Genomic DNA, 26922 nt, shown 5'->3' with positions numbered 1-26922 from the left:
TCAGTCACACATAGTCTGAATATCCAAAATACTGTGAGTTTGGGAATAAGAAACAGTTGAAAATGAGTGGTACTCTGAAACACTGTGTTCCCATTTGTTGTTCAATATGAAGCATATACGAAGTTTAATGAACAAGTCATAATTCTTCCATGCTTTAAAATGAAGTATTGACTTTCAGATGTGCGTGGAAGTAGTATTTTTCTTATGACTTCATGTTCATTGCTTGTTCTTTCATCTAAATAGCAGTATTTTGTATAAAATCTGAAACTTCAGGATTTTGGACTCTGTCCTAATGAAGAATACCATAGCAGACAGAGCCTGCGATTCTTAAGATTTGACACTGGGTTAGTTTACAGTGAATGAAACCAGATTAGGCCCTGAAATCCTGGATATGAACAGCATGGCAACACAGTACAATTGTGGAGACACTCACTGATGGTTTAATGTTTATTTTTCAGTAGCTATTATACTTGGACTGATGCCTAGCTAAGTTAACAGAAATAAAGCTGGAAGATTTTAGGCAGCTTCAGAAGCCTTGCAGTAGGCTTTTGTAAAGCAGTATTTATTGTGTTTGAGTTCTAACATCCTAAAGAGAAGTCCCAAGAAAAGATCACCAAACATTTTCCATGTTATTACTAAAGATTTCTTTGCTGGCTTCAAAAGGAAATATTTTTTTTTCAGGGAATCTCCCTTCTTTTAGCCTTCTTATCTTCTCTGTGTTTTATTAATCTTATTTTCATTGCCTTATTTCATATGAAGATTGCAGGATTTGTTTTTGTTAGTTTTGTTTTGCTGTTTAAAATGGTTAGGTTTTGAGATTTCATCAAAGAAATGAATATGACTTGTTAAAATGGTGCAAAGATCCAGTGTCTTTGTTGTGCCCATTCATGGTATTTTCTGTGGGTGTTGTTAGATTGTTAAGAAGACTGTAAGTAGCTGGTGTTGACCTGAGAATGTTTCTCAGTAAGCATATGGTCTTCATTACTTCTGTTTTGAAAATACTGTGATAAAATAAAACACTTTGTCAGTAGCTAACAAAGAAAAAGAAAACAGTTTTGGGTGTAGGAGACGCAAACTATTGAAAAATAGCCTGTATTTTGTCATTGTTGGAAATGAAAATGGTGGCAATATTTGGCACTTTTCCATGTACTTGAACATTAAAAGCATTCCCCATCCCAGTGTTTGTCAGAGTTGGCTGAAACCCACTGATCTGCAAGTCGTCTTGTAGAGAAAACATCATTGGAAGCTATAGATGTTACTGCAAAGTAAGAGTGTAATGAGAATAGGTTTGTGGGTAACAGCCCTCCCATAAGTCAAGTTCTTGTGAAGAGAATAATCTGTTTGTGATACATGGGACAAGAAATAACTGTTCAAATTTTGGCAGAAAATTCCAGTTAAACATGAAGAAAAGCTTTCTGATAGATGGGATGACTTCCTTGTCCAGGAGTCAAGTCCTAATGGATGTTGCAAAGTGAGGATGGGGTACCTAGTGCCGTTGTGATCCTGTCTTGCAGTGACCCCTGACCTCATTCCAAGAGGAGAATGGGAGGCTAAAATTTTGTAATGCCTTGTAAAAGAGTACATCTTTCAAACTAACTTTATGGAACGAGGTGCTTACTCATATAAAACCATATTCTTTGTACAATAAGAAGGTGTATTATATCCTGTACTTGCTCAGGGTATATAGTGTGTGATTGTTTGTCAGTTTCTTTAATTTCTGTCAAATTCAAGTCATGATCCTAAGATATGTGGAGGTGAATTTAGTAATGAATCCTAACTTCTTTTCAACTGAAAAACCTAAATATAGTAAAATACATGGTGTGGGAGTAAAGATACCATCTCCTCTGCTGTAAATCACTCTAATTCTATTAATTTTGTTGCATTTCTGAAAGCCTTTACAAAGTGATATCTCAAGATGTTTGAGTACTCTGTCCAATCAAAAGCTTGTTCACTTGTTAAGACTGAAAAACTGGTATCTTGCTATATTTTGTATTGTATTGATTTAGAAGGTGTTTCTCATCAATGAGATCTGAGTCAGAGAATATGATTAGAAGTAACTGTGTTAGGAAAGTCTTGGGGGGGGGGGGGGGAATTAAGGATGTGAAGTATCACTTGTGTCCACTACAGATTTTTTGTGAAGGCCAAAATTCTTTTCACATATGACCTTTCCTAAGGAGCCAATTGGCAAAATCTGTTTAGTAGAAAAATATTCAAGTTAGGCAATACATTGAATTGGTTATTAGATTCAGCTGTTTCAAGTAACCAGATGCATTTACTTTTTACCACTTCACATATTAAATTCCTGTAAATGATCAGCAACAAATATGTTTAACTGTGCATTATAATCAGGGAATCTGTTAATGATAAGAATATTCAAGATCACTTTCATATGTATTTCCGAGAAAAGGCTCTTTCAACTCTTCTTGGTGTTCACTTAGTTTCTAATGTATTGGTAAGTTATTGCAACTTTCCACTTCCATCTGATCTGCAAGAACAGTTCATTTAAACTTCAAGCTAGGATTTAAACCCTCGTTAGGTTGCATAAGAAGATGAATGTTGTATGGACTGCAAATGAAATTCATGTTGCAGTTCATGATTTCAGAAATAGGAGGTAGGTGGGTGTGTGCTCATTCATTGAACTGTTGACCTATTTTGTGTGTAAAACCAAATATTTTTAGGCTCAAAAAATGTCAGTAAAGTTATTGGGTTGGAGGGACAGCCTGGAATTTTAAGAATGTATTGTATTCCATTCCATTCCATATAAGTTATTCTTTGGGAATTAAACTGTAGATTTGGTTTAGAAATTTTTCAGGGAATGTTTGGAAAAATTAGAAAAAAACCCATACTGATTTTGAGTTTGATACTTTTCCAGCTTTAGCCTCTTGAGGGATTATGTATTTGATTTTAGAGGGAGAGTTCAGGGTTATAGCACATGCTGTGTGTGCACACGTGGAAGTGCAACCCCTGGGTATAGTGGAGCGCTTCTTCATTGGATGTTGCTGCACAGATTTGTGTTGTCTACAAAAGTATGTACAGTCACATCAAATGAAGGTCTCTTCAGGTAATACCCATTTTAGAATTAAAGTTGTCTGATTCAGATGAGAAATAATTATGCAATTAAGTAGTTACTTGAAATTTCTGCCCTAGGATAATCATTCCATGTGTATCTCATGTATCCATATCCGTATGTGGCCTTAGAGTTGAGACTCCTTTGAGGGTGTCCTGACACTGCTCCTTGGCCATAGCATTATGAATATTCATAGAAAATACACCTTGCAGGTAGTACTTAGCTTTATACATTTTTTCACTTCAGAAATAGCAGGATTGTTAACATCTATTGAACTGAGGTCTGATATCTTTGTGTGCACTCCTAGCTGACTCCCAGCATTAGCAAGGCATTTCTCAGTGACATTTGCTCCTTTACCTTAGTAGTAATAGCATGGCAGAAGTGGGTTTGTGTGAAGGAGTTCTAGCAGAGTAGTGAGGACACACAGGTTAGAACAGGCAGCTCACCTCTGAAATTTAGCTGGTTTCTGTGCAGGTTTTGCAACCTGGATGGATTCTGGGGGATGCCACTGCTACGTTGCTAGGTGTAATTGACTTCACTGTTTTAAAATTAGTCTAGAGGGCCACAAAGGTGCTGCAAGGGCTGGAGCACCTCTCCTATAGAGAGAGCCTTGGAGAGCTGTGGTCCTTCAACCTGGAGAAGAGAAGGCTTAGGGGAGACCTCAGAGCAGCTTCCAGTACCTGAAGAGGGTCTACAGGAAATATGGAGAGACTTTTGAAAGGGGCCTGTAGTGAGAGGACCAGGGGGATGGATTTAACCTGATAGAGGGGAGATTGCCATTAGACATTAGGAAGAAATCCTTCCCTGTGAGGATGCTGAGGCACTGGCACAGGGTGCCCAGAGAAGCTGTGGCTGCCCCATCCCTGGGCGTGGGCCAGGTTGGACACTGGGTCTTGAAGCAACCTGATCTAGTGGAAGGTGTCCCTGCCCATGGCAGGGGGCTGGAAGCGGATGAGGTTTAAGGTCCCTTCCAACCCAAACCATTCTGTGATTGTAAGATCAGCTGTATCTGTACCAAAGCAGGTACAAGGAGTGAGTTATTACCTTTAAGAGTGTGTAGTTAGGAATGTTTGTATAAGCCCAAATCAGTAGTGGGGAATCTGTGTGTGTCTCAGCTTCCTTACGAGGTGGGCGAAAAGGTTTGAGTACTTCATCTGTCATATAAGAGCTTAAGTTTTCAGTTGAAATTCTGTTTTCAGAAAATGATCACCATGTCATGTTTGATTTCTGAGATCATGTAGGAGAGTGCCTCCACTTAGATTGGGAAACCCCTTCTGCCTTGAAATTCAGAGTAACAAGTTAAACCTTAGCTGACTTGGCAAAAGAGAGTGTCAGGAGCATCTGTTAAGTAATTTCCATTTAGGTTGTAAAGAGAAGAGCTGCTTTCTTGTAACTTAGAATTGGCATGTTGAAAGGCTAGAAAATATGGCCCAGAAGTTTGCAGGCCTGATTCAGAGCCTGTTGAAAACCAGGCTTGTGTTGTTTGAGGTGGTCCACAGCTGTGTCTGGGAAGACCGTGTTTTCAGGGGCGTTGTGTGAGGTTGGGTACCCATATCACATGAAGATTGAATGGAACTGGACAACTGGCAGAAGCAGCTGATTGTGCCCTTCTAATCTTTCAGTATCTAAGTCCTAGCAGACAGTTTTGTATTTGATTTAATGATTTTATCCTTGCCTTCTGATTTATAACCCCTGATTTAAAGTACAGAGTTATAACATCTAAATCACCGTGTGTAAAATCAATGAGGTAATTGATACATTGTACATATTCACAATCATCAGTTGGGAAATGAAATGTATTTATCAGATCATTGGCCAGATTTTATGCCTGCTGACTAAGGTTGTATTCTTAACTCCTTTCATCTCTTCTGACAGTTTACTCTGAGTTCACCTTTTTCATATCGGTTGTGATCTCCTGTAAGCATGCTTACCCAGGAAGTTGTACTTCCTTTCCTTCTGACCAACACATGGCGAGCATTTTCCAAAAGTCATTACTCATTTTGCTAACGTATTTGGCAGCTCTGACATTGCAAAGTTTCATATAATGCGTCTGTTAGATTTTGGCTTTTGTCATCACAGAGAACTGCTTGTGTTGTTCTGCTTGTTTCATTAATCTTTATTAAGTAAAGATGTAAGCTGTCTTTAATTGAATGTTTTCTCTTGGCACCAGAACAAGTCAGAAGGTGTTTCTCATTAATTTGTTATTCAGCAGGGATAGCCATCTATCTGGATTGAATTTGTGACAATGTTTAGTTCCTATTTGTAGAAATGCCTATGTTGAACATACTTTTCTATGTTTTGCTCAGAATATCCTACATAGGCTGAGTTTATAATGTCATTTGTCATGTGGGAATGGAGCTACAGGGAACTGGTCTGTGTTGACAGCATGTCTGTATGTTGGTTTTTCCTCTCCTCTTAGTACAATGTGTTTTATATTTGGTCTTAAAAAGTTTCATCATGCTATCAAATCATGAAGAAGTTCAGAAATGGTGGCTTTTGGTTTTCTCTAGTGATACAAATATTTTGGACAAAGGTCATAATGAGAAATGCTGACCTTCCTTTTTATGACACAGAAAATCATGGTCAGACTTCCCTGTAGTAGTTAATTACAGGGCCATCATTAGCTTGAAAGTGAGTTGTACTGAAGAAAGGAGAGTAGCAGTTTCAGGTGTGGCATGAATTCTTTCCTCTCCCTTCCAGTTCCTGTATTTTTAGTCTTTGCTTTAAGATTTATTACTTTCTCTGTTGTTTTGTGGAAGGTAAAAACTGTATTTGTGATCCACTGTCCTGGGGAAAGCATTACATTTCATCAAATACAGGTCAAATGTAGAAGAAGCTGAGAAATGAAGAAGCATTTTTGTTAACCTTTGTAAAAATCCCAAATGAATATAAGGTGAGCCACACAAAAATACTGGTTTTAAGGTGATTGTCCTTTGAGTGACAATATTGCAACACATTGGCCTTTTTATCCCAGATGCTTTTAGGCAGCTCCTAGCTGAAACAAATTGTTTTTATACATGTTAGGAATCCTGTCATCATATCGTCAGTAACTCCTAAGCAAGGAAGCAGGGTGTCCAAATGTGTGTTCAGTACATGGCTTGGAATAACGTAGGATCTGAAGACACATGGAACTTTGTCTGGGACAAAGTTGTTTATTTGGTTTGCCTGCTTTCTTAAAATTTATGAAGAATGTCTGCTGTAAATGTAGCTAAAAATCCCACTGTCATCTGGCAGACATGAAATAGAGCTATATTGTAGCTGACACAGTATTATAAAGCTAAACCTGGAAAGACACGTTAGTCTGTTTTTCTAACAGTTCTTTTTGGAAACGGTTTTTGCTAGATTTTTTAAATTTAGTTTGACATTTTTGAGCATCTGGCATTTGGCAGCTTCACTAATAACACTTTTGTGCAGTCTAACAGCTTTTACTGTTATTACATTTTTCCTAATCTCCAGCCTGACCTTTCTCACTTCATAATATTTATTTCAGTCTCTCCGAACAGAATCATTTAGGGTAGGTTCCAAAGCAAAGTATGTCTCTCTTATGTGATGAATATATTGACCATTTTAAAGTAGATAAACTAGCAGTAGTTTGTTATGACATGTTACTTTTTTTTCCCCAAACTTTTATCCCATATGATGCCTGCGGATATTTTTCCTGCGGTATGTTCCAAAGCTTGAGTGCCATCACATGGCACTTGTACACTAAACACAGAAATGATTAGCTTCACCGTGTCAGAGGTGACTTCTGCTTTTCGGACTAACCAGCGCCCTTTCTTCAGAGCAGGAATGTCACACCAACCCCAGAGAAGTAGCTGAGATTTATTTCCCATTGAAGAGTGTCTTTATTTTATTATGTCTGTTTGATCCAACTTGAAAAATTTGAGGGAAATAAATACTTTCAGTCCTTCCCTTTGTCAGGAATTGTGATGTCTTAATAATGGTGCAGTTTAATTGGATAATAGAATCACAAAATGGTTGGGGATGGAAGAGACCTTAAAGCTCATCCGGTTCCAAAACCCTGCCATGGGCAGGGACACCTTCTACTTAGACCAAGTTGCTCTAAGCCTGGCCTTGAGCACTGCCAGGGGTGGGGCAGCCACTTCTCTAATAGCAGCAGTCTCACTCTTAGTTTTAATTGGAATGGATATATATTGCCAATATTTGTAGAAAATTTATTTGTTCCAATTAATTTTACCAAAAGAATCTTCAAACTATCGCAGTTAGTGTCTTACAGAAAGTTACTTCTGTAATGCCGCCAGCCAGCAATGAGGATCTTGCTGCAATCCTAACTTTTTTTTTCTCTATTCTACTCAGTGCTTGTCAGGCCACACCTGGAATACTGTGTTTGGTTTTGGTCCCTGCTGTACAGAAAACATGTGGGCAGGCTGGAGAGGTTCCAGAGAAGGGCCACAAAGATGATGCAAAGAGTGGGAAGCCGTATGAGGAAAGGCTGAGAGAGCTGGGTTTGTACAGCCAAGAGAAAAGAAGGCTCGGGAAAGACCTCATCACCGTGTTCCAATATTTAAAGGGTGGCTACAAAGAAGATAGAGACTCCCTTTTTACAAGGAGTCCCATGGAAAAGATGAGGGATAATGGGCATAAGTTACTCCTGGGAAGATTCAGACTGGACACAAGGAAAATTTTTCACAGTGAGAACAATCAGCCATTGGAATAAATTTCCCTGGGGAAGTGGTAGATTCCCCAGAACTGAACAGCTTAAGATTTGACTGAGCAGGGTGCTGAGACATCTAGTCTAGATCATGCTTTGCCAAGAAAGGCTGGACCAGATGATTCTTGAGGTCCCTTGCAACCTGGTATTATGTGATTCTGTGATAAATTACTGTTTATCTTGATGTGCTTATCTTTCACTTCTGCTAGATAAATATTTTTTTAGGCACCTTGAGCCTTCTCTTGTTGCTCTCTATCAAAGATTTGGCCATCAATCAACTGGAGGCTTTTTTAGAACAGCTGTGAGCTGCATTATTCCATATTGGCTGCCTTATTTTATGAAACTTTAGTTGGCATATTCCCCCAAATATGAAGAAAAAAGAAAATCAGGTACTAACAGAGAGATAGTGGAGATCTTAGTTAAGAATAGTCTTTCAAAATTTCCAGCTGTAAATTTATCTTTAACCACTTGGAATGTTCTGAAAAACAGAGGATGCTTTGTACAGCCAGTCCGGGCCCTTCTCTGTTCTTGTCTGAGATGATGATACCGGATTGCTGGTGGAAAGCTGTGGCATTCACTTTGTAAATGCTTACCCTAAAGGCTTGTGTTTCCTTGAAGCCAATGCAAAGTAGCCTCTACAGCTTGTTCTTTCATACTTGCATCATATCCAGTTCATTTTTCTTGCTCACAAAAAGGTAAAGACAACAAATGTACACTTTCATATGCAGAAGATAGACTTGACTGCAGGGTCAGGACAGGAATAGGAGTAGTTACATGTGACTGTGCTGAGTAAGCAAACAGTCCTTCAGTGGACAGCTGGAGTTTGTGTTCTGGTGGTTTCAAATGCTTGCTATGCAGATTAAATAATGTGTTGGCAATGACAGTTATTAGGAGGCCCTTGGAGATCTGACTGAGGGTTATTTGGTCTTCTAGCTCAGTTTGACTGAGAAACTGATTTACATATTGCAGCAGAGCCAACCAGCTCACACTGCAGGGATTTTGAGATCTAGGTTGTGGCAGGTATCTGAACACATGCTGACTTTCTAGTGCAAGATGTAGAATAGGGATTCTGTGAGTTGAATAGGGACTTAGGAGAGTGCAGCTTGATTTTGTTCTTTCCAGCTTCTCTTTCACATAAATCTAAAGCTTTATATGAGATTAGGCATCTGTGTTGCTCTCTCTCCATCTGAAATCAGAATCACAGAATGGTTTGGGTTGGAAGGGACCTTAAAGCTCATCCAGTTCTAACCCCCTGATACCCCCTGGTCCGGTAGACCAGGTTGCGCCAAGCCCCGTCTGGCCTGGCCTTGAACACTGCCAGGGATGGGGCAACCACGGCTTCTCTGAGCACCCTGTGCCAGTGCCTCAGCACCCTTACAGGGAAGAATTTTTAACAAATGTCTAATCTGAACGTCCCCTCTGTCAGTTAAAACCATTCCCCTTGTCCTGTCCCTACAGGCCCTTGTAAAAAGTCCCTCTCCAGATTTCTTGTTGAATGATTTATGATCATTCTAATTGAATGATTTTAATAATTCAAAAAACTCTCAGTTTTATTAAATTAAGTTTTAAAGTCTTGTCTCTCTTCTGAAATATATTTCCTAAGATAAAAATACTTTAACTGGACTTAAGGGACTACAATAAATTCTCTATTGGTAGAGTCATCTTAAATACTGTCTGTAGCCTCTGGAGGTGGACTCCACTAGAGGGTAGTTCAGAGCAAGAGTGTGACCCTTTTCCTTGTCTCACCTTCAGAGACCATCATGGTAAAATCTTTTCTTTCTGTATTCATCAGGGATTCTCTTTTTAGCCTTAAGTGTTTTCCATTGTATAGACTTGATAAGCCACTAAATAAGTTGTACTAAAAACAAGACCTCATAGCAGCCTTCCAGTATCTGAAGGGGGACTTACAGGGGTGCTGGGGAGGGACTTTTCATTAGGGACTGTAGTGACAGGACAAGGGGTAACGGGTTAAAACTTAAACAGGGGATGTTTAGATTGGATATAAGGAAGAAATTCTTTCCTGTAAGGGTGGTGAGGCACTGGAATGGGTTGCCCAAGGAAGCAGTGAATGCTCCATCCCTGGCAGTGTTCAAGACCAGGTTGGACTGAGCCTTGGGTGACATGGTTTAGTGTGAGGTGTCCATGCCCATGGCAGGGGGTTGGAACTAGGTGATCTTAAGGTCCTTTCCAACCCTAACTATTCTATGATTCTATAAAAAAAGAACTTATATTTGGATTTAAGCATGTGTAATTGCAAATCTATGCTTTTGTATGCTGAATTCAAATGTGAGAACATGGGGTACTAGGTGAAAAACAATGGCATTTTTATATCTGTAATACATTTTACATATTTATATATATATATATACATATATGTGTGTGGGGGTGAGATCCGTGCATCAGTCAGACAATTTTCTGAATGTATTTTTGTGTTCTTTAAACATTTTGGGTTTCTGTTCATAGTTATTTTGAAAACATCTGCACTGGCTTGCTCCACTGACCTGCGTAGCTTACTAAAATAATGTTCAGCCTTTACTTTTTGCCTGGATAATGAGATCTTTCATTTTTAGCAATAGCTCTTTGTCACTTAACTCTTACAGTTAGATGGCTACCTCTTCTTCCAGGCATTTTATATGTCCATAGTTCTTAGAGCAGACCATGTCCATTGACATCAGATTTTGTTCCCATACTAGCTTGGCCAGTTCAGAATTCGGAACAGAAGCGGTATTGTGTGTGTATTTTCTTTTTTATCTATTGTGACCTGTGAAAACTAATTAAACACTCCTTAGAACCTCTGATTTTAAATAGCAAGCCACCAAATAATAACTTTTATTTTGAAACCAAGCTGTTATAATGTGTGAAAAGGAATTAAAACCCTGTATTGCTAACATACTACTAGAAAAATGCATGACTTGTTGCCTGAATATAGTATTTGAGGGGTGGGTGTTTGTCCTTAATGGGAGGGTATTGCAAAGCATTTTAGGGTTGTTCTATGTACAGAACGCTTAATTTTCACATGTTTTCTGTTTATGAAAACATTTGTGTGAGCAGACGTGTTGAGATGTCTTTTCTTTGGTAATTCTTGAGGCCAGTACATAATTTCTCACTTACTTCAATGTGCTTTTCACTAATCAATTAAAGTTGTTTTGATTTTTTTTTTTTAATTGAGCACAATTCTGTTTTTGAAGTGGCCCCACACATTTATATGGTTTTAGTGCTACAGTTCATTCCAATGAGATAATGTTGTATGCCTAGTCAGAGCCCTGCAGAGCATTTTTGGGTGGATCCACCGTATTTTATTTGCTAGGGTTTAATTCTTTCTTCTGTAGTGCTTGTTTTGAGGCTACATTGACAAAGTCAATGTGTTGGCTGTAGTATTGTGATGTTTTCTGTGACATGGAGTGTAGAAGTTGAGTTTCCCCCTCAGCTTTGCACAGCGTGGATCTAATGCATTCATAAAAACATCAGGTAATTAAAATAGTTTGTGATCTAATGGGGGAATCGGTATGGCTAGTGGATAGCATTTTGCTTCATATTATTTACTAAGTATTAGAGTATCAAAGAGCTTTAACTTCAGTTTGAAGCAACTGTTGTTCTTTTGCCCTGTTCACTGCAAGTCGTTTATGGATTTTATACAAACAGCATTGGTCCAACTGGAGGAACTGCGGAAGATTACTCCAATGAGTAATGTTTTCTAATTGTGAGCTGTAATCAACAAACCCAGTGTTTAGACTGTCACGTCTACCAAACAGACTGTCTGTATATAGAGAAGATTATTGCGGGTGAATAATTAAAAGGAATTTAGGAGATCCGGGAAGTTTTATCTTGCAGTGGATGTTGATATATATTTGTGTTGATACTCTTCTCACAGCTTAGAGTAATACAGAAACATTACCTTAAAAGTGCCAGCCAAACTAGGCATCTTGTCTGTGACAAAGATCTCCTGTTTGCTCCTGTAAGTAGGGGATTTCTGCTGGAGATAACTGACAAGGGAAAAGAAAGCCTAAGAATAGCTTTTAAACTTGCTACCTCTTTGAGGAGAGACCCTTAAATCCGATTCTTAAGGGTTCTGATGGTTTCTATTAGTTTTAATAGTAGCAATCAAACATGTTGCTCCTTCCATATTGGCTTCTCCCCTCTGTGTTGGTCACTGGTTCCACAGAAGAAAAACAGACTCGGCTCTTTGATCACTTAAGGTCATTACATTGTACAGGCCTGGTACATTAACTGTGTCTAATTTCAGCCTTAAATTATGAACTTATACTGTAATTGATGGGCAGTAATCCCTGGCAGGGGAATAGGATTGATTCGTGGTACTGTAACCTCTTCAGCTGATCCTGTAAGACCTCCTCAACTGGAAGATTTAGAAGAACATGATGAGTCGAACTAGAGAGAAGGAAGAGAACATCCTTCTGCCTACAGCTGTTAATCTATGTTAATTCTCTAGCTGAATGAAACTGCATTTGGTTTTCTCTATTCTGCATTTCATTGCTTCTAACTCATGGGAAACAGATTGTGTGTACTTGCGAAAGGGCCAGCCCTGCCCTCTGTTGTAAACAGTATTTTATTTTGAAGTTAGCTCTGTTTAGATGTGCAATAAAATAAGAAAAGTAAGGGGGGGGGGGGGGGAATACATGTGTCAACCATAGGGTCATGATTTTAGTAGCACTTGTGGAATTCCAGATACCCTTATGGCAGTGTGAGATATAATACAGACAACATGGCTCTGTTGAACAGCAGGTGAAGGCCAGTAAAGACAACGTAGAGTCTCTGAAATGACAACTGAATCCCACTTCAGCTGACCCAGGAAATTACAAAAGGAGTTCTGTCTAAAGTGAATGAAACATAGCAAGGCCAGGAACCTATCTAGAATAAAGATCAAACACATCATCAACCCTCACACCACAAATCCAACTGTTTACTCTTAAAAATGTGCAGGAATAAATACAATACAATAGCTTTCATTGATTGTGCAATCTGATAACTCTGAACAAAAGCTGATGGAGAATGCTAGTTAGTTCTCTTTTGTGCTAAAATAATAATATGTGTTTATGTTGTACTTGTCCATGGTTAAATTACTAATTATTGTCTTCCTGGTTTAGGTTATGGTCAGACTGGTCCGATGGTTCAGAGAGGTGGATATGACTCCATTGCAGCTGCTGTTTCTGGTCTCATGCATATCACAGGGCATGAGGTATGGTGCTCAGCTTACACATTTAATAAAATCTTTGTGCCATATACTAAAACTTGATGCTGCTTGGAGCAAGTTAGCTTATGCTAACACGTCTGTTATGCCCTTCAAAGTCCAATAAGAGGTCTTCTCTCTGGGAATCTAAGAAAATTATAGTCCTTATGTCCAGCTGTCTCACTCCAGGCTTGCAAAGCCAATGCCTGAGAAACAGAAAAGGGAAGAAAAATGGTATCCTAAATATCCAGAGAATAAATTGTAAATTTATGTTAGTCTGTTAGTGGCCACTTGTAGTCACTTCAAGAGCTGTAATAGACACATTGTTGACATCTGAATGGTGGAACCATGCATATGCATGGGAAGTCTCATCTGTGCTTTGATACTGGTATTTTCTCTTTAAAGAGGGAATTGTGAAGCCACACAGATAACTCTGACAAACTGTCTTTTCACCCATCCTGGCTGAAAATAAGTGGAGAGATGCCATTAGTGGTTCTGGAAAAGCTTTATTTGCTGTTCTTCCCACTGATATCCAAGATCTTTGGTAGTTGCAGTAGTGCAGGAAGCATTACAGAGCTCTTTTAGTATCTGGATTCCGGGCATACATAAAATGTGTGTCTTCACCTCAGAAAAATGCTGGTCAAATAGGCGTTTACTTAAGCTGTCTTGAATCACCTACAGATGAAGGGAATGTGGTCTCCAAATGTCTGTCTCAAGTGTGGTAGTGTTACAAGTCTGTTCCATGCATCATAAACATTATCTAGTCTTCTGTGGAGGTGCTCCTGATACTCTGGAAGCAGTAGTGCAGATCTTTAGAGTATGATGCTTTCCTGCCCTAGAGAAACAAAGAGTTCATCAAGTTTCTGTACTTAGCATCAGATATTCATGTTTAACTATGTTGTTGAAACCTAACCACACACGCTCTGGATGTAACTCTACTGCAGGATCAATATTCTGCCAATAGATTTGTTTTCTGCTGAGAGCCATGACAAACATCACAACTCTGTGCTTGTGGCAATTATTGTTACCAGAGTCATTCTTTCTATTAAAAAAACCCACCAAAATAACAAAGAAAAGTCAAGCATTGTTTGACTGAGTAAGCTGAAACATCTTCTGCCTTGTGTCCTAAGACCCTAAGACTGTCTGCCTGTTGCTGCCATGGTAATGATACATACTCATAGGATGTGACATCTCAGAACATGAGAAGATGTCAAGCTGAGTGCAGGCTTTACACGTACTTCTCTTCGAATGTATAAAGCAGTGGCTGATCACAGTAATTGTGATGTTAGTAATATTTACTTTCTGACCTTGGTGTCTGTAGAGTGAAGGCGAGTGCTTCCAATATAATGCCAGAAACTTCAGGCACACCTCAAAATATACCAAACAAAATTAAGTGGAAGTGTAAACTGTGAGAAAGAGGTAAAAGTTGTTAGTACCAGTCAAATAAAGGAAAGTATGTTGAAAAAAATGAAAACAGGACTCTTGCAAGGCTTCACAGTTGTATGGCAATGACAGAAAACACAAGTGTTACACTGAATAACTGCGTTTAAGTTGTATTATGAGAGTAAGAGTCCTCAGTGGCCATTATGAAGATGAATTTTATTATAAGATTGTGTTAACATCTACAGTGGAAATCCAGATGTTCGCATCACCTCACCAGGACTTGAGGCAATGTAATCATAGGAATCATTTAATCATTGTTAGTAACAGTTCTGTGTATTCACTGGGGGCTTTTAATAATTCATTCAAACTTAGTCATTCTTTTGTATGATTAAAATAAATATGCTAAGACTTGCTTCTTTTTTTTTCTCTTTATTTGAAGTTGGTCATAGAGTATTTCATCAGTTTCTCCAAATCATTTTCTGATGTACAGAGGGACAGTTTTGTTTCAAAGGCCAAGTGATTTAAGGTTCTGTGACTCCAAAGAAGCAAATGTGTCTTCTGTTACTGTAGTGAAAATAACTTGAGAGGCTTTAAAAATCATATTGTGTGCTTGTTTGAAAGTTATTTTAAAACAATTATTAATAGTAAAATATTCCATGTTCTACATTTATGTTCATGTGACTGGGATGTGTTTAAAATTCCATAAAAGTAGCTCTGAGAAAAGCAGATAACCTTGTTTTAGCATGTGGAAAAGTGGCTGAAGAAGAAAAAAGAATCTTACTCACTTTTTCATGCTGTTTTTCTTTACTAAACCTTGAATTATTTGTTGATTAGATAACATGGAATTCATATACTAAAAGTAACACCATTTGAAGCATATAAGACAGTCTGAGAGAGTTGGGCTTGTTCAGCTTGGAGAAGTCTCCAGGGATACGTTATAGCAGCCTTCCAGTACCTAAAGGGTATCTACCAGAAATCTGGAGAGGGACTTTTTATAAGGGCATGTAGGAATAAGGGAAGGGGGAGTGGCTTTAAACTGACAGAGGGGAGGTTTAGATTAGATAGTAGGAGGAAATTCTTTAGTAGGATGCTGATAAGGCAGTGGAACAGGTTGCCCAGAGAAGCTGTGGCTGCCCCATCCCTGGCAGTGTTCAAGGCCAGGTTGGACAGGGCTTGGAGCAACCTGCTCTAGTGGAAGGTGTCCCTGCCCATGCCAGGGGGTTGGAACTGGATGAGCTTTAAGGTCCCTTCCAACGCAAGCCAGTCTGGGATTCTGTGATACTTTAGTAGATCTTTTTTTTCCCTCTAAAATAAATTTGCAAATACCAAACTTATGAACTGGGGGAAAAAAGTTACAACAAATGATGCTGGTTTTGTATTGTATTGCAATAGCTATAGTTATCCAGCATAACTTCAGTGTAACAGTGTTATGTGGAATCTTCCTTTCAGTAAAGAAGACATTGAATGTGCTTGCAGAATGGTCTTAGAGGTATCAGCTGATGCAGTAAAGAAACTTGTAATGAATTCGACCAGCAACAACAAAACACCTAAATACATCAATGAGGTGCTTAGTTTTGAAGTATATGTATTTGCAGCTCCTCACAAAGCATTTTAATAGTAGGATAGTGAAATTATGTCCTGTATTTGACACTTTAAAACTGGGTAGAACTAATAGGAATATATTTTCCATCTTAGCTTAGAGAAATTTGATGTTGTAAATTTCAGTTTGTTCCAACCATCTAGCTGCTGATTTAATGTCTTGGGAAGTAGTTTACTGTTTCAGATCATGTAACTTTATTGGGTACTGAGGCCACTCTTCCAGTCAGTGATGTCTTAATATTAAACCATGAAATAAATATATTACCAACAGAGGATTTTGAGCAAAACTTCAACCTTCATTAAGTCTGTCACATATGTAACATTCATTTTCTTCAGTAGTTTATTTCATGTAACACTATAATTTTTGAAGCAGTTAAGAGACCACAGTGGAATAGGGTAGAATTTTCTGACTAAAATGTGTGTATTTTGTCCAAAGTATCTTCTTATTAAAGGGATAAAATTAGTGTAATACAAACGTGGAATTTACGGAAGATACACAATAACATCACATTTGGCACACAGTATAAATCTCTTTAAAGGGAAACAAGGTCATGTGCTTTATACATCTGATTTTTAAGTTCTGAGTGAAGATTCCTGCATAAAGAAATTCTGAATAGCTTGCTTTTTTAATCCTTTTTTTTTTGCTAGGAAATAGAAGCTACTGAAATGACAATGCTGATTACTTTGAAATGCTTCCGAGCAGAGCTCTTGAACCTTAAAATCAAGCTACAACTTCTGCAGTGTTGCAGAATAGGCACAAACAGCTGCATTTGTGCTAGTGAGGTTTTTTTGACGATTTTACAAAAACAAAGACGTGGAGTGCACAGTAGAATGCAATCTTTAAACCATGTTTTCCTGTGTAGAAACCTGCATAGAACTGAAGCTCTTACCCTGTACTTGATTACCTCTGTGTTGGAAGTGTAGGGCACCTGTGTAACTTGAAGTTCCAAAATGTTTATTGAACATTTGCATTTGTGGGAGATCTGTTTTGTGTAAATCTGTACCACATATCCATTTTGACTGAAAGTGGTTGTTTCAGGCCACATTCAGTGTTTCTTTACATAAATTAAAACATGCTAAAAAGACAAAGTTTACACCGATGACACTTTTATTGTCTTGGATGACATAATTTATAGATATTTCCTGGTTAAAAACTGCATTCCAATTTTATATTTGATGAACTGAAAGCTTTTTTTTTAATATATTCAGATACATCAGTGCCAGATGAATATCTCTTTGAAAATTTCTGTGACTCATTGAGGCAATAGCTTGTAATTAATTAAATAAAACCCAATTTGGATACAAATCCCCTTCCATTTCCAAGTGGATTATTACAGGCAGTTTTTGATAGAGTATCTCTACAGTGGTGCATTCTTGCTTGCTAAAGAAACATCTTTGTTTTACTGAACATGAGACAGCAAGACATGAATGGGATCTACAATACCAGAGGGGCCATTCTTCAGCTTAAAACCAAACCAACTGCAATAAAAGCGCACACATGGCATATAGCTCATTGCTGTTGAAAAAATATAGCCATTGCTGGTTCATATTAGCTTCAGCAGCTATTTCCCATCTGTAAGGACTACTGGAGTTAGAATGGTTTTATTAAGGATGTCATTTCAGAACAATTTTCATTTTTAATGGATAATTTTTATATTACTAATGTAATTTTGGGAAGAAAAATTATGTCAGTGGTTAAAAAAAACACAACTAAACACAAAAAAACTTGGGAAAGGAAGCATCCAAGATGTGGAAGTTGTGGCTATCTCTGGGCCAGAAATTGCTGACAGATTGTAAGGAATTTGGCAAATAGCAAAAATTAGGAATAAAAGTGTAAACTGGTGGTAAGATTGAGCAATAGCAAAACACAGAGATGGGGAAAAAAGGGTCTGCTCTACTGGAGTGAATCTTTATCTTTTCAAATGAACAAAGGGCAGGTCCTGGTGCTGTCCCTGGTTAGGGTTCAACCTAACCCTTGCACCTGGATGGCAGCTTTGATTGCTTAAAGCACTTTCTCCCTGACTAGGGCTACATCTTGTCCTTCTACCAGAACGTTAATACCATTTTTGGCTGGCAGGGACAGTAGTGGTATTTGTTACTTATAAAACAATGAATGAAAGCTGCTGTATAGATCTTTACTTTGCTCAGGGAACTAGGATAACATTCACTACACAAAAGTACTGAGATGCTGTGAAAAGCGCTGTCTAAAGGAAGGTTATTTCTATGTCTGTGTAGATTTATCCTTCATATAAAGCAGCTTCGTATCCCTTGTTCTGAAGGATAGAGATTAAAACCTGAATGAATTCATTTGACAGTACTTGGAGTTGTGCATCCTGTCACAGGCTGGTTTATGGCACTGGTGGACATTAGAGGATGATAAAAGAGTGACAAATGGTAGCTACTCATGGATCTTGGTAGAAGGACCAAGGAAGAGTAGAGATTGTATGGACTGCTGTGCAATTATAGGTTGCAGAGTGTGAACATAACTCTCTTGCAATCTTAATGTATGATTCTATATAGCAATTTAGACATGACTAATTAAAGTCAGAATCTGAGCATCTGACCTCAGACTTTTCCAAGTGGGAAATGGGAGAACATCTCAGAAGAAGCGCTTTTCCTATGTAGAAGCCTAATTTGACTGAAATTAGTTCCTTTTGCCATTTGATTGCAGAAGGGCTATATTTTGTGCCATTTAATTAGCCAGGTTCTGAAATACACGATATAAAATGAAGATTTGTCCCTTGGTGCCAGAAAAAGGGAACACCTGCTGAAAAAACGTGTCTGAACCAGCAACTTTCCAGTGATTATTGGTCAGGAGGTCAAGAATTTGCATGCATTTGTGTACATAATGTGTACATGGGTAAACAAAACAAAGTAGGTTTTGATTTTCCACTAGGAGCCTGGAGTCTGTATATTGGAAAATACAAACCTGAGGTTTGGGGTTGGGGGGGGAAGGGGGTGGCAGAAGAGGAGGGAGAAAAAGAGTGAGAAGAACAAAGCAATATGGTTCTTCCTTTCAAACACACATGAACTGGGTCAGCATACTGTGGAAATCTTTTAGACCTTTGGCTTCTAGGCATAATGAAGTTCAGTTTTCACTGGATTCTCTTCTCTCTAACGGTACCTTTTTTGCATTGGTGAGTCGAAGCATTATGTTATTAGGGCCAAAAATAGCATAATAAATCATTCACAACTTGCATTCTGCAGCATCATGAAGTTGCAAGCATTGTGTAGATACTGTAAGAATATCTGTTTTTTAGTGGTAGTTTTTATACTTCAGTTCACTCAAGGATACTCTCATTTCAGTTTGGAATGGCAAAACATGTAAGCACTTTTTTCACGAATCTGGTGTTAAATGTACTGTATCAGTAATAATTTGCCTGTGTTTTCTCACCTCCCTCCCTCCCCCCCCCCCCCCCTTTTTTTTTTGTTTATTGTTTGTCTTACTTTGTTTTGGGGTGTTTTCTTCTTTTCTTTAGGATGGTGAGCCAGTTAGAGCAGGAGTAGCCATGACAGATCTTGCTACTGGGTTGTATACATACGGAGCAATTATGGCTGGTTTACTTCAGAGGTATAAGACGGGGAAAGGACTGCACATTGACTGCAATCTCTTGTCGTCTCAGGTATGAGTTTTTAACATTGCTTTTAGTTGTGTAGATGTTTAAACCTAATAATACTATTTTGACGTAAATTAATGCAGATTAGTTAGTACAACTGTTGACAACAGTAATGCTATTAGTGACAGTTTCCTTATTCTGCCACTCTAGTAAGTGACCATTTTATATAATGTGGTTATAGTTACTACTACATTAACTTTGGGTTTTAGTTTTCACAAAGGACCTCTGTGTTCTTTGAAAATAATGGGTTAATCAAAGTTTATAGCATCCCTGAGATTGTAAGTAACAGCTGTAATAGACAGTTTGAGATAGACAAGCATAAATGGTGAGACCACTGTAGGAAGGGAGGCTGTGGCACTGGGTAATAATACTACCAGAGTGACTGAGTGACTTGTGCAAAATCACCCTGAGTAATCAATTTTCACCCAAGTGTCAAAGTGATATAATCCATGAGGTCTGCCTTTTGGCTCTGGGAGTTCAAGTATAAAGTAAGCTTGAAGATGCAGTGTTTTCTCTAGGCATGTTAAAGACAAATCTCATCAAAATTGTAAAGACAAAGATGGTTTCATCATGGAAGGTATACCATATACCACAAATAATGAGAACTTTAAATTATCCTTGAACATTTAAGCACCACTGGCGCAGTGATTTATAATTCAAAAAAAGAAAGTGATATTTATATGAGCTGTGTATGACTGGATGGTAAATTATCTGGCTTATGTAGATACCTGCTCATAGAAACTGTAGGTATCATGTGTAGGAATTTTAGGTTCCATTTTAAAATATGCATCAAAACTGTATGCAGTGCTCATCAAAGGTATTACAGTGCTCCATTATTTTATTCTTTATTCAATTGTATTTTTCTTTATCTTATACCTGTGAGTTCATTTGGGAGATAAAGTATGTGATATGTGAGTACATGTTGATAGAGTGCCTGTTGTGCAAGAAGTTGGCTCTGGTGTGAGCAGGAGGTTGGACAAGATGACCTCCAAAGGTGCCTTCCACCTCTGTCATTGTATGATTAGAACGATTCAGACTAATGATTGAGGTTGCTCTTGTTTTATTACCTACTGCTCTTTAAATACCTGAAATCAGACTGGGGAAGGAGGGGAAGTCCTTGTTTAAATCAACAAAGATTTTTTACTTTGTTTCAGAAATGTTTGCAAGGACTGAACTCTTCATCATACTTACATGTGTTTGTAAGTTCTGTGTCTGGATTTAAAAATGTAATAAGCAGTTTAGAAAACTATTTTAGATGTATGTTAAGCTCTTACTGAATGTCTTGTGTATATATATGGAAATTTGTTTTTTGTTTAAGGTATCATAGTGTTTTATATTATGGCAGCTCCTTCTTGATCCTTTTAATTTCTGATTTTACTAAAGGGACTTCTAGTAATTTCTGTTAATTTCCAGAGTAATTCTGTTATTTCTGATTCCTTATTCCACTGCTTTTTTGGGTCATTTTTTAGAACCTTCTTGATTATTATTTGATACTTATCAAATGCTGAAAGTAGGAAGAGTTTAAGTTAGGTGGTGGTGTAACTCTTATTTCGCCTTACTTTGTCGCAATCTTTTTCCTTGGGTAGGATAGATCTGGCTAGGCACAGAAGTGTTCTCATACTGCATAATTTCCATCTGAAGCTCCGCATCGTTATCTTTTAGGGCTCTCACTGACATAGAAAAGGAATGGAATGAGAACCTGGATAAATGGTAGTGAATGAAGCAGACAGGTGATGTGACTTCTGTGTGATTACCTGAAGCAGTAGTAAATTGTGAAGGGACAGTTTAGTGATTTCTTTTTTTCTTTGTAAACATTAAGTCATTTCATGTTTGTTATCAAATTATGGTTACCTAAAAATTATTAAGAAGCAATTCCATACATGCACATTCTTATTGCAAGATTAAGTTTTTTTTTTTATTCCAGTGTTGGCTAAATTAAACTGAAATAAGTTGGTATTTTGGAATAGAGTGTGGGTATAACCTTTCATTCAGAAAACAGCTATTTTGCTTTAGATAACCCCTTTGCTTAAGTCCAAATTAACTTTAGGTTGTTGGCCCAACATGGTAATGAGAACACCTATTAAATTGGAAAGAAATATTTACAGATGAGGTGCTGGGGTACTAAAAATAAACCCATGTGATCAATCCCATTTAAAAAACGTGTTAAAATGAAGAAGAAAATAACTGAGACCCGAGTCTCTCTGAGAACATTTAGCTTTCCTGGTTTGTTTTCTTTCTTTTTGCAAAACTGGCTGTTACTTGTAAGTCTTTAAGGGTGAGTGTACTATCTAAATCTAAAAATTAATGTAAGGAGAAAATTGCTCTTGCAGTACTTCTGCTGGTAATGTTTTTCTTAAAGGAAAGGTAGATGATTACTGTGATACGATCAGGCTCCTAAAAGATCTGTGCTTTCAAAGGGATTATGGTTTTACATACCAAGCTGAGATATCTAAAGCTAGCTCTTCCTCGTGTGATGAATGTTTAAAAAGAATTGCCTTTTGAAGTCTCTCACGGGTGCTGCCAATGCGATGAGGACCCTAATGTTGTAGACTTTTAGTTTGTTAGGTTCTTACTGCAGCTGATTAATGGTGGGATCTGAGGTCAAATGCATCGTGGTAACTTTTCCTTCAGTGTGAGTTTCACTGGAATACAGTAGTTTTTAATGAGAAAGGAATCTTTTTTTTTCTGCTTGTAAAACGAAAGCACTACTGAAACATCCTTCTTAGAGAAGTGTTACAACAGCAGGGACCCGGATGAAACTTCTGTCAGTATTTCATGTGCTGAGCTAATATAGCAGCATGCTTGACCTTTTGTCCATCCCTTCATCTAAACTGAGAAGTGTGACATATGTCTTCATTGGGCAGTGTTGATCATAGAATCACTTTGTTTTAAAAAGGAAACTCAGCGGTTAAAACACTTAAATCCCTGAAAACAGCTTGTTTTATTTTACAGCACGTCCATACCCATCTATGTCTGTGCTGTCACTTTTCTGCATGCCATGTAGAACTGCAACATGATTTGAAATGCATTCTTTTTCAGGGGGCGAAGGGCTGGAAGATGGGTTTGGTATTAATTGCCTACACAGATATGCTAATGACAAAGAGCATTGAACTGAATTCTACTGCCTACAAAAATGATCTGAAGCTTTTTAAAGAAATACCCCACTGACTGACAAGTTTGTGTAGTATTGAACTGGTCTGTGCAGAACCAAATGATAAGTGAAATCATGTGCTCTGAAGAAATGTTATTTGTATAATAGCTTAAAAAGACAGCTTTCTTTCAAATTCTGTATATCAAACACATTTGCCCTATAGCTTTATAGCAGCTCATGATTACCAAAGAGGCTTTTTTCCCCACAACAAAATAGAATTCTAGGGTTTTACTGACAAGAGAGATACGGTGACCGCTAGGATGTGGTTTTGCAGTGGGTACTAACTTTCTATATCTCTCATCTATAAACTTTTAACCCATGTCATACAACTCCTTTGAAATTTTTGACTTGTAGATGATTTACAGTTGCCAGCTCCAGACCTTTCAGCGTCTAAATAGTGTCCTTTAGATGATGCTAGTAAATAAGAAGGAAGTGGGTTTTGGATTTGGTTCCAATTATGCAATTGTGCCTTTTCTTCTGTTGTGGCTTAAAAAAAAATCTCTTGGAAGTTTTAATATCCTTCCTGTATTTAATTACAACCAGGCTCCGACAAATACTGTAATAAGCTGGTTTCTCTTGGATTGAAAATCTGCGAGAAGTATTTTACATTTCTGTAATTTTGGAGTGTATTTTTTTTTTTTTTTGCCCAGATTCCACAGACAGGATAATGTGGTTAGTACTGTTTGTATTATATGATTGTTCATCAGACATTTCTCTGCTTCTCGTTAATATACTTTAGTTTGCCATAGTGAGCGCTTGATCTTCTCAAAAATTTGAAGTGACCCTAGAAAAATTGAGCAAAGTGGTATAAATCATTTTCTGTATTCCATCTGTGTGCTTTAATTTGGCAGTTAACTTTCTGAGATGATGGTGAGGTTTAGAAACTATTAGGTTTTATTTCTGCACCACTTTTCCCCAAGGTGATTGTCTTTAAGGCTTATCTATTTAAGGTGCTTTTAATGCTCTCTCATCAGAGCTTTTATAACATACCTTTTAGACTGGTAACACTTACAAACTGCCTGTAGGATATAAATGGCATCACAGGGTTCCTGAGCAGCAAGTCCTATGAGAAATACCGATCTTGGAACTAAAATACTGTTTGGGTGTCTTGACTGCATCTTGTTGCTTCTCTGCTTGCTTAACTGAGAGTTGCAAGCAGACTGACTTCAGAAAGAAAATCTGCTTTATTTAGAGGTCATCGCTGCTGGTGATTTTGGAGGCCAGCTAGGAGGACTCTTACACAGTTGTTTTGGGTATGGTTTGAATAAGTGTTTCCTTTTTACAAGCTTATAAAGCATCGTCTTTGCAAAACACTGTGTTCTTAATCTCTGTTATGATAAATAATTGTGTATGCACTGTACGGAGCCGTTGTCTTTTTCACTGCACAGCTCTGATATGGAAAGATAATAAAATCTGAATCAATGTGAACATTTCTTTAAATATGTGCTGTGCATTAAACAGTCTTCTTGGCTACTATTCTTGATTGTTTCCACTGAGGACATCAGTATAACTAAGAACAGAACTTATCCCTCGGGGTTTAAAGTAGCTACAATTTTATTGAATAGACCAGAAGACCATACTAACATGACAGTAACTCAATTTAATATTAGCCTCCGTGGAATGTGTGTTGTGATTTCTAATGATTAGTTACGCAAAAAGTCGTTGGTAGATCATACTCCAACTGGATCTTGGATTTACTTAGTGGCTTTCTTTGCTCTGTAAACAGAATACATACCCAGAGAGTTGCGATCTGACAGTAAATTCTTTGCCTTTTTGTCTTTGCTGCTATTGTTCTTTTGGTAATGAAACTAATCCTGAATGTGTTAGCTTCATTTTCCCGTGTCGAGCTACCTCTGTCATCAATTAGAGAAAGGCTACGAAGGAGAGAGAAATGTGTGCCCCTTTAATACACAGAAAAAAATAGAAAATGGCTATCTGGAATGGGTAGGAGAGTTTGAAGACAAAGGAAGACATTTCCTTTAATGAGTTTATTATTTAGATGACCTTTGAATAAGGGTGTAATTCTGGAAATGGAATCAAGATGTTTGTTGTAGTTTTATTACCAACAGATTATATTTCGGACTCATGCTAAGTATTGAGAGAAAAAGGATAACCAGAGTAGTTCAAAAGAAACAGGAATAAATTTAACCAACTAATAGCAGAAAAAGCACTTTTAGTGCACCCCAGACGCTCACCTCTCTCTCCAAATTCATAGAAACCTTCAGTAGTAATTCAGTAAATTGGTCAAATTTGGACAGGACCTTTGAACACCTTGTGTGCTACTTATTTATGTAAATAGCAGGGAAAAGGGCTGTAACTTGATGGAAGAGGTTTCAAGTTTATGTCATGGAAAATTTTAAGTTGGGAAAACAACTGATTTCTATGTGCTGTTGAACCTCTGGAAATCTAGGAAACCTTAACAGGTATGTTGTTTTGGGGTATGCTGATGGAATGCTAGCTAACATGTCAACACTGCTTGGTTTGATTGCTTCAGGTAGCTCTGATGGAAGTTCTCTGTAGACTATAATTCATAAAAAATGTGAATTAAAGGATAATGCTGAAATGAATTTATGAGTTCTTTTTGGTCTGATGGAGCTCCGCTGCCATGACTGTGTTTCTCCATGTTTGTATTATTTAACACTGCATTATTTCTGGCTTATCAGTTAAATGACAGACTCTCTGGAGCAGTAGCATATGGTTAGGCCAGAGGACATAATTCATTAGGTATGTATTATAGTGAAAGTTATATGTTCAGAATCTTGTTTATGACTTCAAAACCAGATACCCATTAAACTCTACCTAAAAGTCAGAATTTGGTTACTAGTAATAATCCTTTGCCATCTCTGGAATGAGTACTTGTTGCACTAGATTTCTCTGATAAAAATTACGTGCAGTTGCTTTCATTCAAGCTTCCTCTGTAATATGGTATTTTGGGTTTTTTGTGGTGTTATTTAAATATTTAGATTGATTAAGGAAAAACTTCCTTCTTCAGAGAATCGTTTACAAATTTATTGTCATTATGGCAGAAGCGCCGTGTTTTGACTTTCCACTTATTGGTAACAGTAACCCATTTATTTCTCAAATCAGATAGAACCTTGCACCACATTTCTGTGACTTGTATGCTGTTTAATAACATAGTAGACGAGCCACATCTGCACTGGGGGCAATCGAATGGTACCTCTCTTGCTGCAGTAGCTCAGTAATACAGTCTTTGTGCGTTGTAAAAAATCCCGTTTCAGACATTTCATTCCATTGCATGGATTTATTTGTTGTGTTGTCCCCGTAGTGCATTAGCAGGTAAGTACTTAATGGGTAGTTTCCAGAGATCTTTCTGTTACGAATAATGCCAGTGTTTTTCTGTTTAGTAATGTTATGACCAAAGGAGATTTGGCTGTGATGATAGGGTTGGAATATTTGCACATTTCTCACCCAACCAAATAGCCGTGGCTGCTTTCTGTATGTGCCTCCCTATGTATCAAAGGAGCAAAATCTGTAAACCTACTTGCTTGCGCTGCTGCAGCACAGACTGTTGAAATTACTGTTATTTTTGTGGAGGACAGTTTTCCACAGGTAAGATGAAATTGATATTGTAAAGAACAGACAAACACACGTGAAATGCTTTTTTCTATGCAAGTATTAATGCTGATAAATGTGGAGGCAAAAAGTTGAGTGCTGTAGATGTTTAGGTGTGTGCATGTTCTCATTGTAAATGATACTGTTTCTAATCTGAAGATCCGAAGTGAAAAGTGCCTTAATGCAGCTTCTTTTGGGTGTTGGAAGCTTTCTGTGGAAAAGAATCCTTATTACTGATTAAATAAAACAATAGAATCCTTCACAAAGTGTATGTAGCATCCAAATTGGAGCCTCTGGATAGTGCTCTATTACAAATATTAAGAAAAATTGCTGTGTTTATTCTGATGCTTGTCCTCACAGGTAATTAATTTTTATATGAGAAAAATAACATCCAGACAAACAGATTTTGATGTTTTGCTCTTTTCATTCTCAGCTGTCAAATGTAGCTACTGTTTTTAGAATAGAGTTGTTTAGCTTGGCAAAGACCTTCCAGATCATCAAGTCCAACTATTAACCTAGTACTGCCAAGTGCACCACTAAACCATGTCCCTAAGTAGCCAGAGAACAGCTGGTCTTACTATTAAAGACCGAGGCGAAGAAGGCATGAAGTACCTCAGCCTTTTCCTTATCCTTTGTCACTATTTCCCCCGACATCCAGAACAGGATGGAGATTAT

General features: G+C 37.8%; 1 protein-coding gene across 5 annotated transcripts in view; it reads left to right on the top strand.

The window, feature by feature from the left end:
• SUGCT (succinyl-CoA:glutarate-CoA transferase) overlaps positions 1-26922 on the top strand; it is a 306203-nt gene that overhangs the window by 25370 nt on the left and 253911 nt on the right. For all 5 annotated transcript variants that reach the window (XM_061464667.1, XM_061464666.1, XM_061464669.1 and 2 more), the window contains 2 exons: positions 12842-12933; positions 19386-19529. In XM_061464667.1, coding sequence (XP_061320651.1) covers positions 12842-12933; positions 19386-19529 — 236 coding nt within the window. The remainder of the gene's footprint in view (positions 1-12841; positions 12934-19385; positions 19530-26922) is intronic.

The sequence above is a fragment of the Pezoporus flaviventris genome, unplaced genomic scaffold (genome assembly GCF_033815535.1).
Source record: "Pezoporus flaviventris isolate CSIRO_AGI_PZ_B2104156 unplaced genomic scaffold, CSIRO_AGI_Pfla_v1 ptg000037l, whole genome shotgun sequence".
Lineage (NCBI taxonomy): Eukaryota > Metazoa > Chordata > Aves > Psittaciformes > Psittacidae > Pezoporus > Pezoporus flaviventris.
The sequence above is the reverse complement of the archived record's forward strand: the minus strand, read 5'-3'. Positions and strand labels throughout refer to the sequence as shown.